This window comes from Chiroxiphia lanceolata, chromosome Z, assembly GCF_009829145.1.
Source record: "Chiroxiphia lanceolata isolate bChiLan1 chromosome Z, bChiLan1.pri, whole genome shotgun sequence".
In the NCBI taxonomy this organism is placed as follows: Eukaryota; Metazoa; Chordata; class Aves; order Passeriformes; family Pipridae; genus Chiroxiphia; species Chiroxiphia lanceolata.
The window spans coordinates 37286776-37308212 of NC_045671.1; the positions used below are offsets into that span (position 1 = coordinate 37286776).

General features: G+C 39.4%; 1 protein-coding gene across 10 annotated transcripts in view; it reads left to right on the top strand.

The window, feature by feature from the left end:
* The window catches only part of NTRK2 (neurotrophic receptor tyrosine kinase 2), a 208360-nt gene that overhangs the window by 66169 nt on the left and 120754 nt on the right, over nt 1-21437 (top strand). For 5 of the 10 annotated variants that reach the window (XM_032675906.1, XM_032675909.1, XM_032675910.1 and 2 more), the window contains exon 12: nt 14112-14183. The exons of 4 other annotated variants lie outside the window; for them this stretch is intronic. In XM_032675906.1, the coding sequence (XP_032531797.1) occupies nt 14112-14183 (72 nt within the window). Of the gene's footprint in view, nt 1-2237; nt 2412-14111; nt 14184-21437 lie in introns of those variants that run through there. One more of the 10 variants, XM_032675915.1, reaches the window with a different exon arrangement.

Below are 21437 nucleotides of genomic sequence, written 5' to 3' on the forward strand. Positions count from 1 at the left end.
CTTCCATGGAATAGAGAACAAAGACTGTAAGCTTTAACTTCCTACCCTCCATGGTATGACCATTGGTGAGGTGAGTTTTGTCGCTGCTCGCAGTCCATGGATGAGACCCTCAATTTGGAATTGAGGGGCAGAGTAGGGGTGAGAGACCCCTCCACATTCTAATGAAGAGAAAGAGAGATTTTCCAGCTGCGACAAATCAGAACTGCTGCCTTAAAAAGGAGAGACTGTGCTGCCCTTAAAGTGAAAAAGACTTCTTCTTTCCTTCTGGACTTTATGGGGGGAAAGGAGGATGGTCTATGTAAATATATTGTTTTACCATAGGAGAGATAGGATTGTTGTATAGATATATTGTTCTGTAGTATTTATTGTGTTAGTAATAAATTTTAATATAATTCCCCTATGCTGAGTTGTGCCTGTCTGAAAACTTCTCTCACGTTGGAGCAAATTGTGGGCGCTTGAAAATTGGCTTTTTGGGGGCTAAAACCACCACATTTTTGGTGGAGAATGAGGGCATCGATCCCGCTACTTCTCGCTACCCTCGGGCTTGGGGCCCCTAGGCCACCCTCTCTCCTCGTGGTCTCTTAATTCCAACTGCCCGAACAGCTTCTCTTCCAGCCTATTAAATATAGAATTTCGCAGAGGTGTTGTTAAGTTTTTGATTGGCTCTGCATTGGAAGTGCCACTCTGGAATTAACCATTTCCAGCCCCAGGGGAACTGAACGAGTCAAACCACAACATGAAGACAGCTCAAATTTGAAGCTGGAGAATTTTTAGTGAAGTGATGTGCATTTGACTCTGATTTCCTTTGGTTGCAAAATTTAAACTCAGTTGTAACGATTGAGGCAGAAAAGAGGTTTTTAACTTGCTGAGAGCTTTTCATTATGCAAACTACTACACTGATATTATTAACACTAGTATTATTAACAAAGGAAAATTATCTGAGGCCTCAAGTCTCTTACTGGGAAAAATATATGGAAAGAAGTGTAAACAAGTACTTGTATTTCACTCTCCCTCCCCCAAAACAATATACAAGCAGGTGATGAGATGAAGGAGTGCACATGTATATGATGTACCTGAAGTGAAATGGAGAACTGGGCAGATGCTGACTAGAGAACAGCTTAGAGACAAAATGGAAAGAGACTGAAAAGAAGACTATAAATGTATTCAGTAGAAATAAGGAAAGCTGAAAATCATGGTTGCTGGGGCTCCACCTTGGTATGGGCTTAGGCACACAGAAATAGCGGAGCTCCTAGGTCAATGTAGTGACAGATGAGAAGAATCAGTCTTAAAGGTGTAAACTGCAGAGACCCAACCCTGTGTTTAGTCTACATCCACAGTTGCTTTATAACTCTTTATTTTACAGACCCAGAGTTTCTCCTTTAGTTTTTTATGTGCAAAGGGTGAACACTCACCTGTTTTCATATGAACTTTTGCCCATAATACAGGTCACACTGTTTTGGGAATGCATTAGTTTGTGAGGGCAAATTGTGGCTTAGTCCATGGAGAATTTTAGAGAAAAATGAGGTTGGATGTAGGAGGAAATAGGAGAGTGAGAGAAGTGAGAGGTGGGGGAGAAGGTAGATCATCATAATGATACGCTTACCTGTAATCAGAGTGAGGAAGTAATCAGCTGTGGGGACCGAATAGAAAGAATGAAAATGACCAAAGAATAGCAAAGCCAGCCTATGTTAAAGAATAGTTATAGCCAACCTCTATCTGTCTATCTATCTATCTGCCTACCTACCTACCTATTTTTGAGTGGCCCCAGTTCTCCAATGATTTAAGCATCATTTACTATGAAGTACATATGTGCTTGGTTTTGATCACCGTTTGAGGAAATGTTGAGGGTAGGCATGCTAGAAAACTGGATGCTAAAATACAAGCAGTTCTTAAACAATATAGGTGGTGACATGTATAGTAGATTGAAGGTATTCCTGGTAGAGATGAGATCCCTTGTGTGATCTCTAGCTAGGAAAAAGGCTTATAGGGAAATGACTGACAGTAGAGGCTTCTCCTGGAGAAACCTTTCTACAGAACCCAACAGAGGCTGATGGGCACTCTGAGAGTGTCTAGTCCAACACTGTTCAAAGCAGGGTAAGCTGCTGTGGCCAGCTAGAATTGAATATCTCCGAGGGTGGAGGCTCCAAAACCTCTCTAGGCAATGTGTGCCAGTGTTCAATCACCTTGGGTACATTTTTTTTCCCTCCTTATGTTTAATGAAATTTCCTCTATTTCAGTCTGTACCCATTACTGCTTGTCCTGTCACTGAACGTGTTGACTCACACTGCAGAGGAACACAAAAAATGGGTACATGAAGTTGGCATGTGGACAAAAGACACTTTCAGAGCTCTTCTGTATTGTCTTCGGATACTGGCTTAATTGCGAAGACAGGGAAATATTGAAAAGTATGCTGCACACTATTTACAGAACAGTGACTTCTTTTACAGGGAAATTATTTGGCTCAGGTATGTGAGTCTCAGTTGGATAACACTACTGGGAATTACAAGTATATATTGCTTAGGGCTTTGCTCCTCTTATGATAACTCTCAGAGTTTATGAGAGTATCATTCCATTTGTGTTCCTCAGCTTTCAAAGACTGCTGTAGGATTCCTCTTCTTATTGACTGGCATTGATTTCTATAAATGGCTCTGAAGTTTGAACCTTTTTCCTTCGTTTTCCTCCTTTTTTTTTTTCTTTGAGCTTGGGACAAACCCTTTGCTTGCAATAGTAGATAATACAGTTACACTGCATCGTAAAGTTCTCATTTTAAATGCTTGATCACGTTAGCTACTTATCAATTGTGTTAACAGATGCCAAGATATTAGTACACTTGAAGTGCTCTATTTTTGCCATATTCCTGTAAAAGCGTTCAGTATGGAACTTCGCACAACAGGGGAAGATTCACCACGGCCTCAGAGCCTGGCTGGCACAGAACACTATAGTCTAGCTCCTCAGCTGTTGCTATTCTGCTTCCTGCAGTGGAGCCATGTCTTTTTAAGTAGTATGTATGGAATCACAAAAAAAATTGAAGACTTGTTAAAATATGTTCCAGGCAAATGTGTGCATCTAAAAAAGCCCCACAAACAAAAACTGCTCAGAGATTGAATATGGTTTTCAAAGTTTTCTGATGCTTATTTGAATTTTCCCAAAGTCAGACAAACTACTTGTTCTTTCTTGCTTGATTTTGTGAAAACACAGAAGAGTAGCCTTTTATCAATAGCTTCCTTTAATGCATCTGAAAATTCCTTTGTTTTGTTTGTACAGTCTCATGACATTACACTCTTTGGGTCTGAATATTTGGAGAAAGCATCAATAATAGATTTTTTTTTTTGCTAGGTTCACAGTATCTTTTCTTTCAGAATGAACAAGAAGTACTGTAAAGCCATTCTTGTAGCAATGCTGTTGCAGCTTAGGAAAAAATGAGGAAGTACGAAAGTTCAGAGGAATTAAGAAAAATTAAGACAAAAGATAGCCAAACCGCTTGAATATCTAGTAAAGGGAACACTTCAGGTTTTATTTAAATTCTGGGCAAAAGTTCAAATAAAATTGTATTATTTGAATTCATAGACCCTTTTTATTTCTCTTTTTCAGACGCACCCCCTGATGCATGTTTAATATCTCCCAGGACATCTATAACCTGGGATCAGCTTTGTATATTAGCTGTTAATTCACTACAGTCAGTGAATTCCCCAAAGTTTTTTTTTGTGGGTAGCTGAACACACCTTTTCGAAGTGACTCATAGCTGTTCTCAATTAACCTTTTCCTGGAGATACTGTACCACCCCAATGCTTCCTTACTAGTGCAATATGAGTATGCCTCTCTGCCTCGCACCGGCCAGTGTTTTAGCCTTTCACATTTATTTACTTAAAACATTAGGGCTATACTCAGTCCTCAGGCTGGACGATAATCCAGTGTAAAGATCAGAATAGTGTATTATATATAATGACTTTTTTCCCCATAAATGAATGATGAGTGAAATAGGAATGGTCTTCTCTGTTTTGAAGGAGCTTTTTGTGCTGCCCTCAAAGTCCATTTTCTTCTGACACCTGTTCTGTATCCTACACAAAAATCAGAATTACCTTTTTAAACAAGTCTTTCATTCTCTCTGTTTTGTCCTCTACCCTGTTTTGTCCCATTTATTGCTGTTCACTTTGCCATTAGCGGAAACCAGGAAGAATTGATGCCATTTCTAGTATGGCAATGAGAAACCAGAAAACACAAAGGAAAATGAAATCTGTCTTTGAAAATTTAAAAAAAGAAAATAAATTAAGGAGGGGTTGAGAATCTTTCTGCTTTTTTCTGTTTGATTTTTTAGAGCTTCTTGAAAAAGAGGTTTGGGAGGGAGCAATGTAATAGGATACTTTATAATGAAGTAAAATGGGCAAACTATTTGGTAACTGTTATTTAGCCTAGATCAGTTTTATTCTTAGCATTAAAGGTTAATCTCAGTGTTCCTTCAACTGCCTGGCATAGATGAGTACCCTGGAGCACAAAGAGGAGTAATGTAAACAGGCAAGAAGTATTTATAAAAAGTTCTTCACCTTTTGCTGCTAGATGACAAGGCATTTTGTCTGACCGAAAGAGGTTATGTTTAGGTTAGATATTAGGAAGAAATTCTTTACTATGAAAGTGGTGAAGCACTGGAACAGTTGCCCAGAGAAGCTGTGGATGCCCCATCCCTGGAAGTATTCAAGGCCAGTCTGTATGGGTCTTTGAGCAACCTAGTGGAAGGTGTCCCTGCCCTGCAAAGGGATTGAAACTAGATGGTCTTTAAGGTCCTTTCCAGCCCAAACCATTCTCTTGATTCTTTTTGTCACAAAGTTTCGCTTCTTCCTGGTACTTTGACCAGCCAGTCACAACTGTGGTCCTCCTCCCTCTACAGTCCCTTTGCTTCTTGCCTGCCCCAAATATTGATGGTATGAAAATAGAGAACTGGCATGTCTGAGAACTCAGATCTTTTCCCTCATACCCATTTTGGATTTTAAATGCATCATTCTTGTGAAGTAAGAAGAGGACGGCTTACAGTTGTGGCACAATTTAGTCCCTGCCACAACTCTTCAGCAGAGCATATGTGGAAGCAACTGCAGCTGGAGGAGTTCATTCATAACCCTCATGAGGAGTGCCTGTGTTCCTGGATTTGCCTCCACAGTTGACAGGGCCAGGCCCAACATGGAGACATACCCTAATATGGCCTTTAAAGCAGGACAGATTTTAACTTTGGTTCTGGTTAGAAGATGTTGTGAGTAATTCAAACTGGTAGAAAAACATTCCTTAAAAATCAGTGAATTGAGTTACCATAACACTTCGTTTCTTGTGGAAGCTCTCAGGCTCAGGAGCTGGTGCCCACAGATGAATTATTTGTTACTGAAGATGTTCCAAAAGAGGTTTGTGGCCTAATCGCTCTGTTTGTTCCCTCTTGCTGGAACAGGCAGCAGAAGAAATATACTTTGTAGAAACATGCCTTTTTGCACAATAGTGTCTAAGCTAGAATCTGCTGATATCCTTTTTTTTTTTTTTGAGGGCCGTTGTAGTGTTCTCTCACACAAGCTGTACTGTTATGTGTCCTTCTGTGGCAAGTGGGGCTGTGTACTACAAGCAGTCCATATCTTGGGTCTTCAGCTGCTCTGATGCAGTTGTGCATGTGTTGAATGTCTTTCATGCTCTAGCTGCTTGAAAGTCAAGTTAAAACAGGTCAAATCATGTGTTTGTGTCTACCACAAGCTAAATATTTCTGCCCATGGCCATCCTCTTGGAGGTCTCCTGTAAGTGCTCACAGCCTTCAGTCACTTAAGAGAGCAGAGAGCCTCCCCTGCTAAATTTCTCTCTTTCTGTGCTTTTGAGTGCTAGCTTACCAGCTAGGCAAGTATTGTAGCTGCTTTTCATTATTCCTGGAGCTTCTGCATTGCAGCTGCTCTTGCAATGGCCTCTCCCAGCACGTTCCAAACATTAACGCAGACTATTCTGCTGCCATCAGAAGTCATCATGCAACCTGCCAGTGGCACAGTAAAACTCAGGTGCCTTAGGAGTGCAGACTGTGAGTCAGGTGGATGGCACAAGGCCTGTTCCCTGCCCAGCGGCTCTCAGTTTGAGCGATACAGCTATTAAGCACAAAGTCATCACCTCGGGCACATGAAATCTTTGTGGTGTGGTGTGGCAAAGGTGTTCTGGTATGCACTTGCTCTGTGCTAACATGATCCCTCAGGCAAATGCTTTTGACTTGTGTCAGAGGCTGGGCAATAGATTTTTCGTTTGGTTGGACCAGCATGGCTGTTCTTGCATTCTGTGCTGCATAGAGGAAGGCTGACGAGGGAGAGAAACTTTCTTTTCTGTCTATTAAGCAGCCTGTTGTTTTGGTAAAAAAGGGTATAAAATAAGTACAGATGGCTTTATTTTAGAAAAGGAATAGTTTGGAATGCCTTATGGGTGGTTTAAAGTGCAATTCCCCGGCAATCTAGCAGGAAGGCAGAGGAACCAGAGGAAACATTCTTTTTACTCCTTGGCAAAGCAGGCTATACCTGAGTCTTGGACATGGCATATTCTACGGGTCATATGGCACGCACAAGAGAAGCATGATAGCAAACCAGCAGAGAAACTGAGGAGATTTTATGCTTTCAGGCTGTTGGACCGTACTGTCCTGAGGCCATAGAGAGACTTGGATAATTTGAACACCAGCTTTTCCTTTTGGTGTGTTCAGACAGTTTCTCAGGTCAGAGTCTATGTGTTCCTGCAGAGACTGGAAGTGTCTATCCAGTTACGTGGCTCAGGCTGGAGTGTGCCAAATTTGAATAGGGAGAAGTTGATATTCCAGGGAGAAGGATGAGACTGTCTTTTTCTGCCATCCTGCAGGTGTTACCTGTGGCAGCTCTGGGCTGACAGTCTTGCCCTCATGGTGCTAAAGGAAGACTCATACTTTGTGTTTGCAGTTTCTATGCAATTGACTGTGACCCATCTGTGTTCTTTTAAAAATGTTCGTGCTACAGTAGACATTCGCTATTAATCACAATGACATCACCTAGAGTTTAAGTGCTTAGGTACTGCAGTGATGGTAGTTATCACAAACTTTAATTTGCTCCCAGCAGTCAGGACATTTTTGCTAAGTAGAAGCTATACTTCTACAAGCAGGTGCTTTGATTGATTGAAGTATAAAGCTAGGCACCGTTCTCACTGACCACCACCTGTTGTAAAAGGATGTTCATGTGAACTGTTATGTACATCAGCTGACACTGGAACAATGGTCTCTACCACTGAGCTCCCATACTCTGTGCACACTAAATTCCTGTCATTTATTACTTGCCTTCTAAGTACAAGGCATAGAGCTTCTGAGAGTTTCCTAGTGTCTCTTCCAGCTGTCCTAAGTTTCAAGTTTACTCAAATTTTAGTTAAATACTTCAGAGTTAGCTGGTTAGGCACTCTGTCTTTTTCCAGTTCCTTCCATTGCAACTGGCTAGTGATAACGTCTCTGTGTTAAAATCCTGAAAATGCAATCAAGCCCGTGAGCAATATTATGGAAATGCTTTAATTGAAATGTTTTCGTTCAGTTCCACAACTTGCTTACCAGTTTGTTTTGCTTCAATATGAGGTGGAAAAAAAGAACCTCAGCTACGGTGTCAGCTTCAGAATTCAGTGTCTATTACCGTTACTTAGTCAAAGAGTTGTCTTGATGTTTAAAACTGAAGGAGTACCCTTGCTAAGTGCAGGGATTTTTGAAAGGGGAGAAGGAACTAGGCTGATAGAATGCATCACTGGTATCTAAAGATGTTGGTATGGTGATGGCATCCTCCATAAAATACAACAAAAAGGTCAGTGAGCCAGACTTTTTTTTCTACACAATGGCCCCTTTATACTATCCTGCCAGTAAATGAATGTAGATGGGAATCAGACTCATTTAGATTGATGGGTGTTAGCATTTCTTTGGGGAGAGAAGTGCAGCAAGCAGAGGTACTGCGGTTAGTTGTGTCAGCTTCTGTGTGCATCTGGGAAAATAACATGGGAAACTAAATCTTCCCAGAGAATAGGTGGAACTTAATCTTGGCCTTTAGCTCCTCAATTAACCTTGGCACTGTAACACACTGGATTCTGGATGAGTGAGGCATCTTAGACAGCTCCTTAACCAGGGGATGAAATATCAGTGTTTTGCTATATTACTGCTTCCAGACAACATGGCAGGACTTAAAAAAAAGGTAACAGAAAAGAAACCCAGCTAATAAGGTCACTTCTGAATCTACTCTGGACAAGATATGAACCAGGACCAGTTCTTCTATGTCTTAGCTTCTTCTATGTTATGGAGGAGGGAGTGTAAGAAATATCAGAGGGTGCTCTTACCTGCACTTCAGATGCAGTCGACTTCATTGGCTGATGTGTGTGTAATGCACAAAAGGTACAGCAAAAAGTATTTTGCTGGTGCCAGTGAGAAAACTGTGTGTGTCTAGTGGTAGACACAAAAACAGGTTGTAGACTGAAGTGATTAATCCTTTTTACACAGACCGAAGGGTTCACGTACATTCATGTTTGTGGTCACATATGCTTGCACGTTCTTGGTTTCGTGTATAGCCTCTCAGCTATAATCTTTGAAATGTGACTCAAAATAGTTTTCTGCTTTCTTTAGCGTAACTTTTATGGTGTTTGAATGGTTTTATTTGTCCAATCTAGTCATAGTTTAGTCACTTAACCAAATTCATCAATTTTTTAAATACTGCATGACTTCATTGCTTTTGAAATGTGACTGTAGTTCTGGCACATTTCTCTTGTTTAATTTCACTAAAAGGGTTTGCTAATAATGCAAAATAGGTCTAAAAGATGATAGATCTAGGATGGAAAAACATGAAAAGCAAATTTTACGTGATTTTGCATGATTCCTGCAGCCAGAGTCAACAGATTCAGTTTTCCTTTTCTGTAATACAATGCATTCTAGTTCTTTGTGTAGAGTTTCATCTGTCTTCAACAGTACAACACTTGGTTGGAGATTCTGTGTGTTAGCATCACCTTGACTGCTACTTTGTGAAGAAAATTCCATTTTCTCCTTTGTTTTGAAACTGACTGTAAGGAATTCAAGGATTGTTTTGTAAGGAAATGTAGTGTGTGGCAGTTTGGATTGTACAAATAGCTCTGAACCATGAGTCATGCAAAACTAAGCACAGGTAGTGAATGATAGGTTACATAAAACTAATAGAAAATAACTGCTGTGGGTTGGGACTACACTGAGCAAGATTTTGGGTACATACAGGGATACTGTAGTCAGAAGATTAGTAGTCCAAGAACAAGAGCAGGTAAACCTCCTGCAACAGTGAGAAATATAGTAATAGTTTGAGAGACAGATGAGATTACTTTATTAAAAAAAAAAAAAAAAAGGAAAAAAGACAAGCTGGTTGTTAGAGAAATTGGGTTAACTGAGAAATGATGGAGAGAATGCCAGAGAAGTGAAAAAAGAGGTAAGGAAAATGATAAGAGGACAACTTCAGCTCCAAGTGAGAAGACCAGAAAAGGTAAGCAGGTGGGGAATTTCTTAAATTGTGATGGGGAAAAAGGAAACGGTTGTTGTGAAATTAAGAGAAAGCAAGCCAAAGAAGGCTAAACAATGACACCTTTTCCCAATTTTGTACTGGAAGGATTGTTTGTATTCTGAGTAGGAAGAGAAGAGTGGGAAGGTATTAACATGAGAACCTGAAGTTGTATAGGAGTTGCTGGAATTGAAGATGCATAGTTAGTTGTGATGAGGAAGGTGGGACTAAAATCTGTCAGTTGGAAGAATGACAGAAACAGGGGTAGTGTGATTTCTTGTCTGTCTGGGGAAGGTCCCAACCTGACTTTGAAAGCATGGTCTCTGATATCCTAGAGAGAAGCAAAAAAATCAGTGAGAAAGTGATTGAAGAAAGGAATGAAAGCAAGAGAAAAAGCCCTGAGGGGAGAGGATTGAGAGCTGTGGAGAGTATCAGCTCTGATGATCTCTAAGTGAGAGATAGGCCAGGTGATGTATCCCAGAAAAACAATGTAAGAGTTTGTTCTGGATGAGGCCAGTATTGGGAATGCAACCTTTACAAGTATTTTGCAAATGTTGCCAGACTTAGTCTAGTCACCATAACTGGGGCCAGGAGCTGCCCTGAGCTCAGGAACAGCAGAGTGAAAGCTTGGGAAGCTGGCTTTTCTCTTGCCTCTAATTGCTGCCAACATGAAATTAAGCTCTTACAGTCAGTGGAACTCTATGGTTGTTAGGCTGGTTTGCTAGTGTGGAATTTGATACTAGAAGGTATGTATGTTTCAAAATAATATCATGGGACCAGAGGAAGAAATCTGTGCTTCTCTTGTGAGTGATGTCTTGATGCTTAGTTGTTAACAGCGTTCTGCTGTCACCTGTTTTTTATGGTGTCCCTCACTGAACCTGCATATTCATGAATTCCAGTGCATCTTTTTAAGAAAACCAACCAACCAACCAACCAACCAAAAATATTTAAACTTCCACTTGGGATGCACCAAGGCCAGACTAATGGCACCCAAAATCAGACAGGCAGAGCCAGAAATGTGCTTCTTGTGCCACAGCCACTGTAGAATCAAAGAGATAGGAAGATGAGAAAGTTTATTCTGCAAAGCTCTGTACAGTGGCATTTAGCCTGGCCTCTAGCCAGGACACTTCTGTTGACAGAGGTTTACTTAATCTGTCCTGTGCTATTCACATGTGGTCACAAGATTGAATGTGAACACATCAAAGAATACAGTAACAAATGCAAGCAGTAGTCAGACTTTCTATGATTATTTCAATGAATACAGTGAATTTCAGTGTGTACAATGTATACAGTTAAAATAATGAATGCAAAAGAAATGAGGCCTCTCCCACCCACCATGTGCAAATCATTGTGCATGCAGAAACAGATGATTAAAACTATGGATAAGCTTTGTAAAATTAGAAGAACGGCTAGTCCTGTTGTGTTGGGTGCTATAGGGTTCAGCCATCAGTGAGAGCAAACCTTTTTGCCCCAGCCTGTGCTATTGCTTTTTCAGCACCACAAACACCACTGATGGAAATAGGAGCTACCAGTCTGCAGAAGCAGCATTGTGATAGACTCCACAGATAGTAGCATGCATGGAAGAGGAGATTTTTGCCCTTGGCCTGGAAGTTACAGGTTTATGCATAGGATTATATGCAGCTTATTTTTTTGCTCATCATTACAGGTCCTTTCTGATGTTAGGTGGCTATAGTAGTTAAAGGTGGTAAACTTTATTTTTAGAGTTACGTTCCACTGTCTTTTTCTTGATATTGTATAAAGTTTATGTAAGAGCCATGAGGCTGAACACAACCATGCAATCATAGTGAATGTTCGTAAATAGGAATGAGATATTTAATAATGATCTTCTGATTTGGAATATTCTTTTTCTGTTTTGTTGCCTAGAAATACTTCACATTGTCTTGAATGAATGTGTAGTTTATTTTCATGTATGGATTGTAAATGTGCTGTTTTTGAGGAAGCCTGAAGAAAAACCCACTTGGATATGTAAAAAACTGGAATTAAGAGCATGCTGTGGGAGCTCATTAATGATTCAGGATGATTGGTTTGAGTTTCCCATCCTTCCTTTCACAAGGCAAAATCGGATCAATACTTTTCTTTCAAGGTCACAACTGCTGCTTGGTCTCTGTCCTTCTCACAACCCTTGCCCATCATAGGAGTGTTTTTGAGGATTTAATTACTATTTTAATTGAGGTTATCATCAATAACTCTTAGCATAAATGTACTTGGACAGAAAGTCATATCATTATAGTAGAGGGCTCTGCCTTGATTCAAGTACAGGGTGCTGTGCTCATAAATGGCTTTGTGTCAGGCATGAAACGGGCTCTCCCTCTGTCATATCTCCAATAATCCTGTGGTTGTATTAGGGACAGGAAAGCTGTGAAGCAGTGTTATATTATATGTCAGTTATTTGATTTTGCAAGATCTGTAAAATAGAGTTGAGTTGTGGAAAATTAAGTTTCTGTCTTTGCAAGGGAAAGGTTTTTTCCACTGCATGAGCGATGATACTTCTTAATGTGTTCTGGCAATTTGTTTTCCAGAGCTGGAAATGAAATATATATTTTAAAAATTACTATTTATTTTGTCTACTTTTTTGGTACATTTGTGACACATTTTTTCCGTTTATTTAGAATTAAGTTCAGTGTAGATTAAGTAAACTTGTTACGTACTCATTAACTCACCTTACTTTCTGAAGTTGTATTGTAAACCCTAAGGGGAGTACCAGATCCAGTATTTAAATTGCAGAAAAGGAAACAACATTCCTTTAATGGGAGTGGAAAAATTTATCTTTCCTGGTTTGAAAATACTGTAAATGGTAAAAAATACTGAAAAATATTTTAGTGTCTTTTGTTTAGAATCATGTTAGACTGTTCTCTCATCCAAGCATTTGCTTTCTGAATAAGCTGCCAAAATACAGGTTTGATGTTTCATCAAGAAGCAAGCAAGGCTGCCTATGCCTCTTTCAATACTTCAGCTTTCAGGAAGACATTATACTACTTTACAGTGTCTGCTTTTAGAAAGTTAAATTCTGTGGCTTAAAAGTGATATTTAAGATCTGTTAACTTGAGTAGAATAAGCTGGATGTATTTGCAGGAGCTAAAAAGGTTGATCCAGTATGATTTTTATGTTAGCTGAAAAATAACAAATAAAATTCAGGCAATTATCTCTTCCTTCTCCTGCTTTTTAGGAAAATCTGGACAGGATAAAGGTCTAAAGTCATGACAGACTTCAGAGTTATCATAATAATTTCAGGAGCAAGCTTCTGGAGGTCAGCTTTATTGTAGAATATTATGAACATAGTTAATCATGCTTGTTGAACATGACAGGTCTAAATTTGCTCTTGGTCATAATCCCTAATCAGTCAGAGAAGGTCCATGGTTCATGTAGCCCATTCTCCTGACAAATATTTAATATTGCCCAAATCAGTTTTTTATATATTCTATTGATTTTATGCTGTTCATAAAATGCTAGTAATAGAAAATCTATTTCTGTTGCTGTTTTTTAACGTTAATATAATTTCTGAGGAAAAAGCTCTTCAGTGACTCATGTGAAATATGTTGGAGAGAGTTTGTGTGTACATATATATAAAATGTGCAGTTACACAAATTTTCAAGCAGTATAATTTAAGTAGATGATTTAAATTGAGCCTTGACATTTTGGCTGATGTTCATTTTTATATATGTATTTTTTTTTTAGATGTTTTTCCCTGTAATTGAATTCATAACATATAACCAGGTCTGCTGGCCATAGATCTGCTACCTTTGCATGTGAAGTTCATTTTTTTCGTGTTGCAAAGAATACTTAGCACTGAATTTCTAAATTTTCTTTTAACGTTTATTGTGATGCCTCATGCTGAGGTACCTTGGAGTAGAACAGGAGGAGGTGTAGAAACCTGTTGTTTAGCTGCATTGCCTTACAGGAAGCAGTAAGGGAACACCAGGGTCTCTGACACAACAGAGAGCTTACAGAAGCACAAGTTGGTTAAAGGTTAATGGGAGCGAGGAATTGGGCCAGGTGCTGAACAAGCTGTTTTGATCTTATGTCTTCTGAGAATTCATTAACCCAGTGAATTCTTGACTTGACCATTAATGAGTCAGGTTTTTGCCTCTATATGATCCCCAACAAAAGTGAAAGTCCCAGACATAACCCATAAGAGCCAAACAAAAAACTCCTGCATGCAGGATGACTAAGAGTATGACTCTTGACTTCTGTGCAGAAGACTTCTGCACATACATTAAGTTTGTCTTTGCAGGCCAAGAATATATACCAAGAAGAATTTGGCCAGTGACTGAAGAATATCTCTTCACTGCTTATCATAAAGCATTAAATGACACATATTTTTATAGCTCTAAAATACGTGTACAAGTTGTGTCTGATAGATTCCAGTCCAAAAAATATCAATAATTATAGCCTTCCTCATGTTATAGATGCCTAAAGGTGAAAAATGTGAACGGACAACAATCTAAAAGTATCACAATGAATGTTTTCCCTTCAGCAGAGTAGGATGAAATAAGGCAATTGATGAAGAAATATAAATATAAAAAAAAGAGTAGAATTGGCAATTGCAAACCAAACCCTTGACAACTGCATTAATGGTAGTGCATTCCATTCCAGTTCATGGTGAAGTAAAAGGAGTTGGTCTGGTAGATCAAATATGGCTTTCATTGCAAGACTGCGACAATGAAGGTGAGATAATAAAACTATTCAGACTAACCTGTAAAGAGTGTTGTTATTAAATATACCTGATGAATTTATAGAATTATTTATTCTTAGAGCAGATGTAATTATAAAATAACTATATTTGTTTCCAGTTATTTTTCCAGGATGTATGTATCCTGTTATGTCTACGTCTGTATACATGAATACATACATTTATTTTAAAAAAGTATATATGCAATCGAAATTGTGAATAATTAATGATGCATGTTAGGTTCCTTTATGAATCTGGGAAATTCTTTTTGTCTAAATGTCAGGGCTTTGAGCAGGGTTTAAAAGGGATTTTAGGAAATATTTGAAAAATTGGGATGGCCCAAATAGTCATGTGAGAATGTAACTTGCTGTCCCATTTTGCTCATTGCAAATATATTGTGGATCAATTGATATGAATCCATTTGGTGTAGCAAACCCAGCTGTGTGTTCAGGGAGAAGTCCCAAATCTTGTGTGTAGACTACTGATCTTAGATGTGTGTTCATTTTGGGTGGGTTTTTTCTTTAACTTTGTTAACATGTTTTCAGTCAACATCTTATTTTCCAGTCCAGGCAAGAGTAAAATCACAAAAGCTCTCAAGTGCCTTTAATACTGTTTTTCAGACAGAATGTCAAAAACCGCTTTGTGTTCCATCAATACTAATTCATGGCAACAAGCCTAAATAATTATAATTGGCCAAAAGCCAGGCTTTTGGGCCCTACACTAATGAATATTGGTACAATTATTTTGAAAATTATAAAACCAGTTGCAATAATAGCATGCATTTCACCTAACTGACTCACCTCTTCCAATTAACTTCAGGTAATCAGAAATAACTCGGTTCTGTATTATCTTTTAAGTGGTCCCCCTGGAGAGTAGGCAGTGTGTGATTTGCATGTACTGTATAATTTCACTCAGTTCTGGGGCAAAGCACAGCAGTGTTTGAGGCTACTAGTATGCCATCAAAGCAGCTGGGGCTAGGGCACATTCTCTGGCCCTTAGGGAAAGGCACAGATCATGACCATAGGTTTAAATCTCTCTTCTCCCTCATTCTTCAGATAAGATGGCTTCATACATACTTGAAAATAATTCCTGATACACATTTGAGACATACTGGAACATTGTCTAGGAAACTGCCATTTGTCTTAGGCCAAAACGGCAACTTACTTTAATGGAGAATAAATAATTGTGGATGAAAAAAGATACACCGTTGCTTATGCCTGGGCTCTGATGTCTTTTTATTTACTGACACAAATGTATTCTTGAACCTCTGTCTTTGAAGTCTTTATGTTAGCACACAGGTCTGGGAGCAAGTAGGCTTGCACATCCCATTCACACCAAGGAGGTTTTGGCTTGTTATCTACTGTTCTGATCTTTTTGTGTGTCTGTTCCACGTCTGAATTCACATGATTACTCTAGTTTGGTAGAGTCAATCAAGCTCTAGTTTGCAGCAGCCTTGCTCCATATAAGTCTTGAGTTTAGTTTCTGGGAGGAGGTTGGGGAGGTGGGGATGAGATGGGAACGCAATCTCATGAAAGGAAGGTGGGAGTAAGCACTATTGCTGGTTCTTCTTGCAGAGGCAGTAGCTGAAGTGGAGAGCATCACGTTGGCCAGTGCTGGCAAAATCATGGCCAAAGCATTACCAAGTTCCATGGACTCCTGACCTGTAATTGTTGCAGGCTGGGACCTGTTTGGTTTCTGGAGCCCAAAAGTCGGCATTCTGTATGCCTGACCAAAGAAGAGTCAGGTGTGCGGGATTGTCTATTTATTGATTGGAAAGGCAAGAATATTTAACTATAAAGACTGAGGACTCTGCTTTTCTTAAAAAATTCTTCAGGGTGAATTGTCACCAATGAAAGCATAAATATTTCAGAAGAAATATCACTTATTTCAAATTAATTTCAGGCTTTTATTAACCTTAATACAGGTACAAGGAGGGAAATTCAGAAGGCTCACCCTGGCAATGCTACAGAGATAACTGAACAACAGCACTCTTCCTTTCCTGGTTCTGTCCCTACAAAGTTATATGACAGTAATATGTTTGATGGTGGTTTTCTTTGATTGGGTAACAGGACAGGAGTTTGTTTCCTTACACAAGAGGGAAAGGATATTTGCAACCAGCAGTAGAACAAGAGGGCATAGTCTTAAGCTGTGCCGGGGGAGGTTTAGGTTGGATATTAGGAAGAAATTTTTTATGGAGAGGGTAATCAGGCATTGGAATGGGCTGCCCAGGGAAGTGGTGTGTTCTCCGTCCCTAGATTTTTAAGATGAGACTGGATGTGGCTCTTAGTGCCATCGTCTAGTAACTGCAGTGGTGTTGGATCAAGGGTTGGACTTGATGATCTCGGAGGTCTTTTCCAACCCGGCTAATTCTGTGATTCTATGGAATAGATGCAGGACCCAACTGTATATTCTTCAAGCTGCCTACAAGATATGTGCAAAACTTTGAGGTGACTTTTCGGTAATGTAAATTCAGACCATGACATTCATGAGGAAACATCCTGTGCCTCATCCTTCACCTACCTCAAACCCATTTGTTGCTGTGGAGGGAGGACTAGTGTAGTTAAAAGTTCAGTGGAAGGCAACTGTAAGATTGTCTCTTCCCTGTTCCGTAGCATTGGATTTATGGTAAGAGATGACTAGGAGCATTTTTATGGTATTTTCGGTTTTTCCCTGGGAAACACCACTGGTGACTGGCTGCCAGCTGGATATAACTCCATTTACCAACACCCTGTGGGCCCAGCCATCCCTTCAGTTTTTAACCCCATGAACAGCACTCATCCAAGCCATAAGCAGCCAGTTTATCGAGGAGAGTGCTGTGGGAGATGGTGTTAAAGGCTTTACTAAAGCCCAGGCAGACAATATTCACAGCCCTTCCCTCAACCACGAAGTGCATCACCTCATCATAGCAGCAGACCAGGTTTGTCAAGCAGAACCTACCCTTCATATACCTGTGCTGGCTCGGCTTGACTCCCCATGGGAAATACTTGAGCCAGGATATCCAAGTGTGGCAGTGATCTCTGCTCCTGGACCTTAAAATCTGCAGAGGAGGGAGGAAGAAGAGATGTATAGAAATGTAGTAGTCTTCATGGAACATGACATTAATGGGACTAGCTGGAATTTGGCTCTTGGTTGCTTGCTATCATTCCAGTATCTTCTTCATTGACCATGTATAGGTCACTTTTTTTAAGGAAGATTTTTAATTGCCACATGGAAGTGCTTGATTAGTAGTGACTTTAAAGGAAGGCAGTTGAGATTAATAAAGTAAAAAAATGCCACAGTTGTTTTACTAGAGGCACTGAGCGATTATGAGATACATCCTGTAAGAAGTATTCAGATTTCACAGACTCAAGATAAAATGCCATAGGAAGGAGGACTGTAGCTGATCAAAGGTGTTAATATTATTGTATGGCAGCAGTAAACAAAATAATCCCATTATAATTGAATATGCGTGAATATATGTTATGAGTTCTGTAACTCATATTGTACTGTAATGAGCAACATTATTTCCCTAATTTGTATATAAAAACTGGCTTACCAGGTCTTGTCTAGAGGTCATGTCTTGAAAATATAGAATATTTCTTGATCCTTGGAATTATGCAAGCTAAAAGGATGTTAGAGTTGTCTTCAATATTTGGGCAGTCAGAACAGTTTCAAAGTTGATAGTGGTTCTCTTTTTCAAAGGGACAAGACGTAATTATGCTGTCCTTTCATGTGCTCTGATTTTCTTTATTGTGGCTGTAAACTGATGCTTGTCAAAACTGTATCTGTTTAGTAGGGTTTCTGTATTTTACATGCATACCAATTAGTGTATTAAACACAAATCCTAGGAATGTCATAAGCTAAAGAGTCTTCTTTCCTAACAGCTTTGACTTTTCAAGTACTTGCAGAAAGCTTTGAGAAAGCATCCGTTGATCTATCGATTGATCTCTTGGGCATACAGTGTTTCATGCAAATAAAGTGTAAAGTAACCCGCAGCCGTCCGTGTTTTAAAATGTGTATGCAGATAGTAATTGCTACGCTCTTTCTTATTAACTGGGTTTCTATTAGTGCGCATTTGCTGTGGTTCTGTGGGGAAATGCTGTTAATATAGGGTTCTGTTAAAATTTCTGAACAGTTCCTTATTCACACTCTCGCTTTTTTACTTTAACCTGTACCTGAATTAGAAGCTGTCCAAAATATATATACTGACTGTCTCTGTGCACTGGTAGTTTGAGCTTCAGCTCTTGATGTCCTTGGCTCTCAGTAATCAATAGGAAGCAAAACAACTACACCAACAACCTCATCACTGTAAAAGGAAACTTCTTTTGGGTAGTGTGTTTGAAGATAGGAGGATAATGGCTCTCATTGAGAAAGATGGAATATCTTGTCCTTAAGAGTGCAAACAAAAATGTTTTGTTTTCTGCTGCCTGCTTGGAAAATGAGCATGTCTTCCAGTGTGTCATACTGGGAAATAAAATCAAAACTCCAAATCAAACTAAGGAAAAACAGATTAAGATATTAAATGATCCTTGGTGGCAGTGTACAGGACTGTTACCCAAAATATTTTTTGCCTCTAAAATGCTGAGTAAAAAGGTTGAGTTTTAGCATCTCTTAGTTCTAACTTATTTCACAGTGAGAACAGCTTTATAGGGTTCTGTACTAACATATATATAATTCTCTTCGACCCCCATTCTCATTTTATGAACTTGTAGATCGATGAAACAAACCATTAAATAGATTGAATACTGCCTGCAACACTGATGTAGATGACTCCAATTTTATTAAGCCTATTTGAAAATCTCATACAGGTTGCAGCATCCATAAAATGACAAACTGTGGAGCACAAATTTAAACATTAGAGGAAAAGATTCATTCATGGCTAGGCTTCGCGAATGAAAATTTGGGAAGGCACTATCCACATTTGCTACAGGCACGCTGGTGGCTTTTGAGGCCAATACGTGACAGACATATCCGGTTGCAAAAGGCACAGCAGAAGGACTCCTTAGATGGTGTATTCTGCAAGACACAGTTGTTTCTGCGTTGCCTTTTCTCCTCAAGAGTGATCCTGCGTGCGTTCTCAAAGGAGACAACTGCATTATAGATGCTGTGTCTCCAGGCCTCCTGATTGGAGGCCAGAGTAGACCAGTTATGATGATCAATATGGCCAAGGCTGAGATGTTGTTTCAGGGAGTCCTTGGATCTTTTCTTTGGGGCTCCTCTCATGCGGCAGCCGGTGGCAAGTTCACCATAGAGCAGGATCTTAGGGAGGCGGTGGTCCTTCATCCTTGAGACGTGTCCTGCCCAACGCAGCTGTGTTCTCAGTAACATGGCCTCAATACTTGTGACAGCTGCTTGCTCTAGATCAGATGTATTGGTCGCAAAATCTGACCAGTGGATGTTTAAGATTGTACGGAGGCAGCATTGATGGAAGCGTTCTAGGAGATGCAGGTGGTGGTGGTAGACGTCCCATGATTCAGAACCGTATAAGAGAGTAGACAGCACTATGGCTTTGTAAACACTGATTTTGATACTTTTCTTCAAGTGTTTATTACACCATACTCTTTTGTGGAGTTTTCCAAAAGCACTATATGCCTTTGCTAACCTGTTGTCTATCTCTCTGTCTGTCTTACCATCCGAGGAGATGAGGCTACCAAGGTAGTTAAACTGTTGGACTGATTTGAGCTCTGATTGGCCAATGCTGATGTGGGGATGATGGGGGGCTTCCTGAGGTGCAGGTTGATGGAGGACCTCTGTCTTCTTTAAGCTGACTTCCAGCCCAAAGAGCTCAGCAGCATCTGCAAAGCAGGATGTTAAACACTGCAGAGCTGCTTCTGTGTGGGCGACAAGGGCAGCGTCATCAGCATAAAGCAGCTCCTGGACAAGATGGTTTAGGGTCTTGGTGTGGGCCTTCAGTCGCCTTAGATTGAATAGACTTCCATCAGTACGGTATCGAATGTAGATACCGTCCTGATCATTGAGGTCTGCCGTGGCCCGTAACATGGAAAAGAAATCTTTAAAATACACTGGATATTTTTAAGAATTGGAAAGGAGAACAAAAACTTTTTAGTTTTGGGTTACTGTAAATAGTCCTCAGTTTAATATGATACTATATTGATTATATTGTGTGCTGCCTTCCTGTTGTAAGCAACTGGAACATGTAAAAGGATCAAGACTCTTTATCTTGATGTACAACTTCATGGGATAGACTATTTAGTCTGTTTTGCTCCTAGTTTTTCCAGCTGCTAAGTAAATTCAGTTATGGGAAAATCTGATCTGAAGAGAGACACTGATGTGTAATTGAGATACAGAATTTTCAGTGAATCCCTGGCTGCTAGTAAGTTAGTTTGTCTTCTATCTATGCTTTTGTCTTTCGGTAAAAGAGTAATATTTATATTTGTCATTAGAGCTCTTAATTATAGGAATTAAAAATATGGTGTTACTTCATATATAGTACTTCAGGGGTTAAAAACGATCATTAGAAGGAAGGAAAAAAATTATATTAAATGTTTATGTTACTATGCTCTGAAGCACAAGGCAGTATTGAGCCTGGTGCATGCAAAATCTGCAAAATTCTGAGAAGAAGTATGGATTTCTTAAGGCAACTTCATCTTCTGCTGGATTGCTCTAGAAGACATTCTTCTTCTTTGTGCAACAAACATTCTCCAGAAATCTATACAGGAGCCTCTTCTTGCTTGCCAATAAAAATTAGGTGACATTTTGTCCTCATTTTGCCACAGCATTAGCCAGCACTGCTCTTTGAAGCAGTGGCTTAAATCCAACAAGCAAATAAAACTGGGAATAAATTGTTTCATTGTATTTCCTACTGGAAACCAGAAACTGATAACACAACTACATATTCTCTTTGCCTTCGTCCCTTCCAGTCAGCAATTTGAGCTTCCTCTGTATAAATCATGGTTCATATAAAAAGATCAGAGATACATGTCCTGTATGCTTGATTTCCTTCAGTGGAAAAGAGTAAAAATGTAAATTGTTTTTTGATTCAAAATACTCTGTTTGGATCAAGGATCCAAATAACATTCTGCTTATAATAAACCTTATGCACTTGGTGAAGAGAGAAGGTGGGATGAGACTTCACATTATAGAAAGTTTCAATTTCTCAGCAATTCTTTTGCTTGTACTTTCCCTTGAATGCTTGAGTTTACATACATGATCTCCAAATTTACGCAACTCATATGTAGAGACATAACTGGCAAGTGAGATGTGAATATATAAAATTTATGTTTTAATTCACTTAAGTCATCCTTACGGGA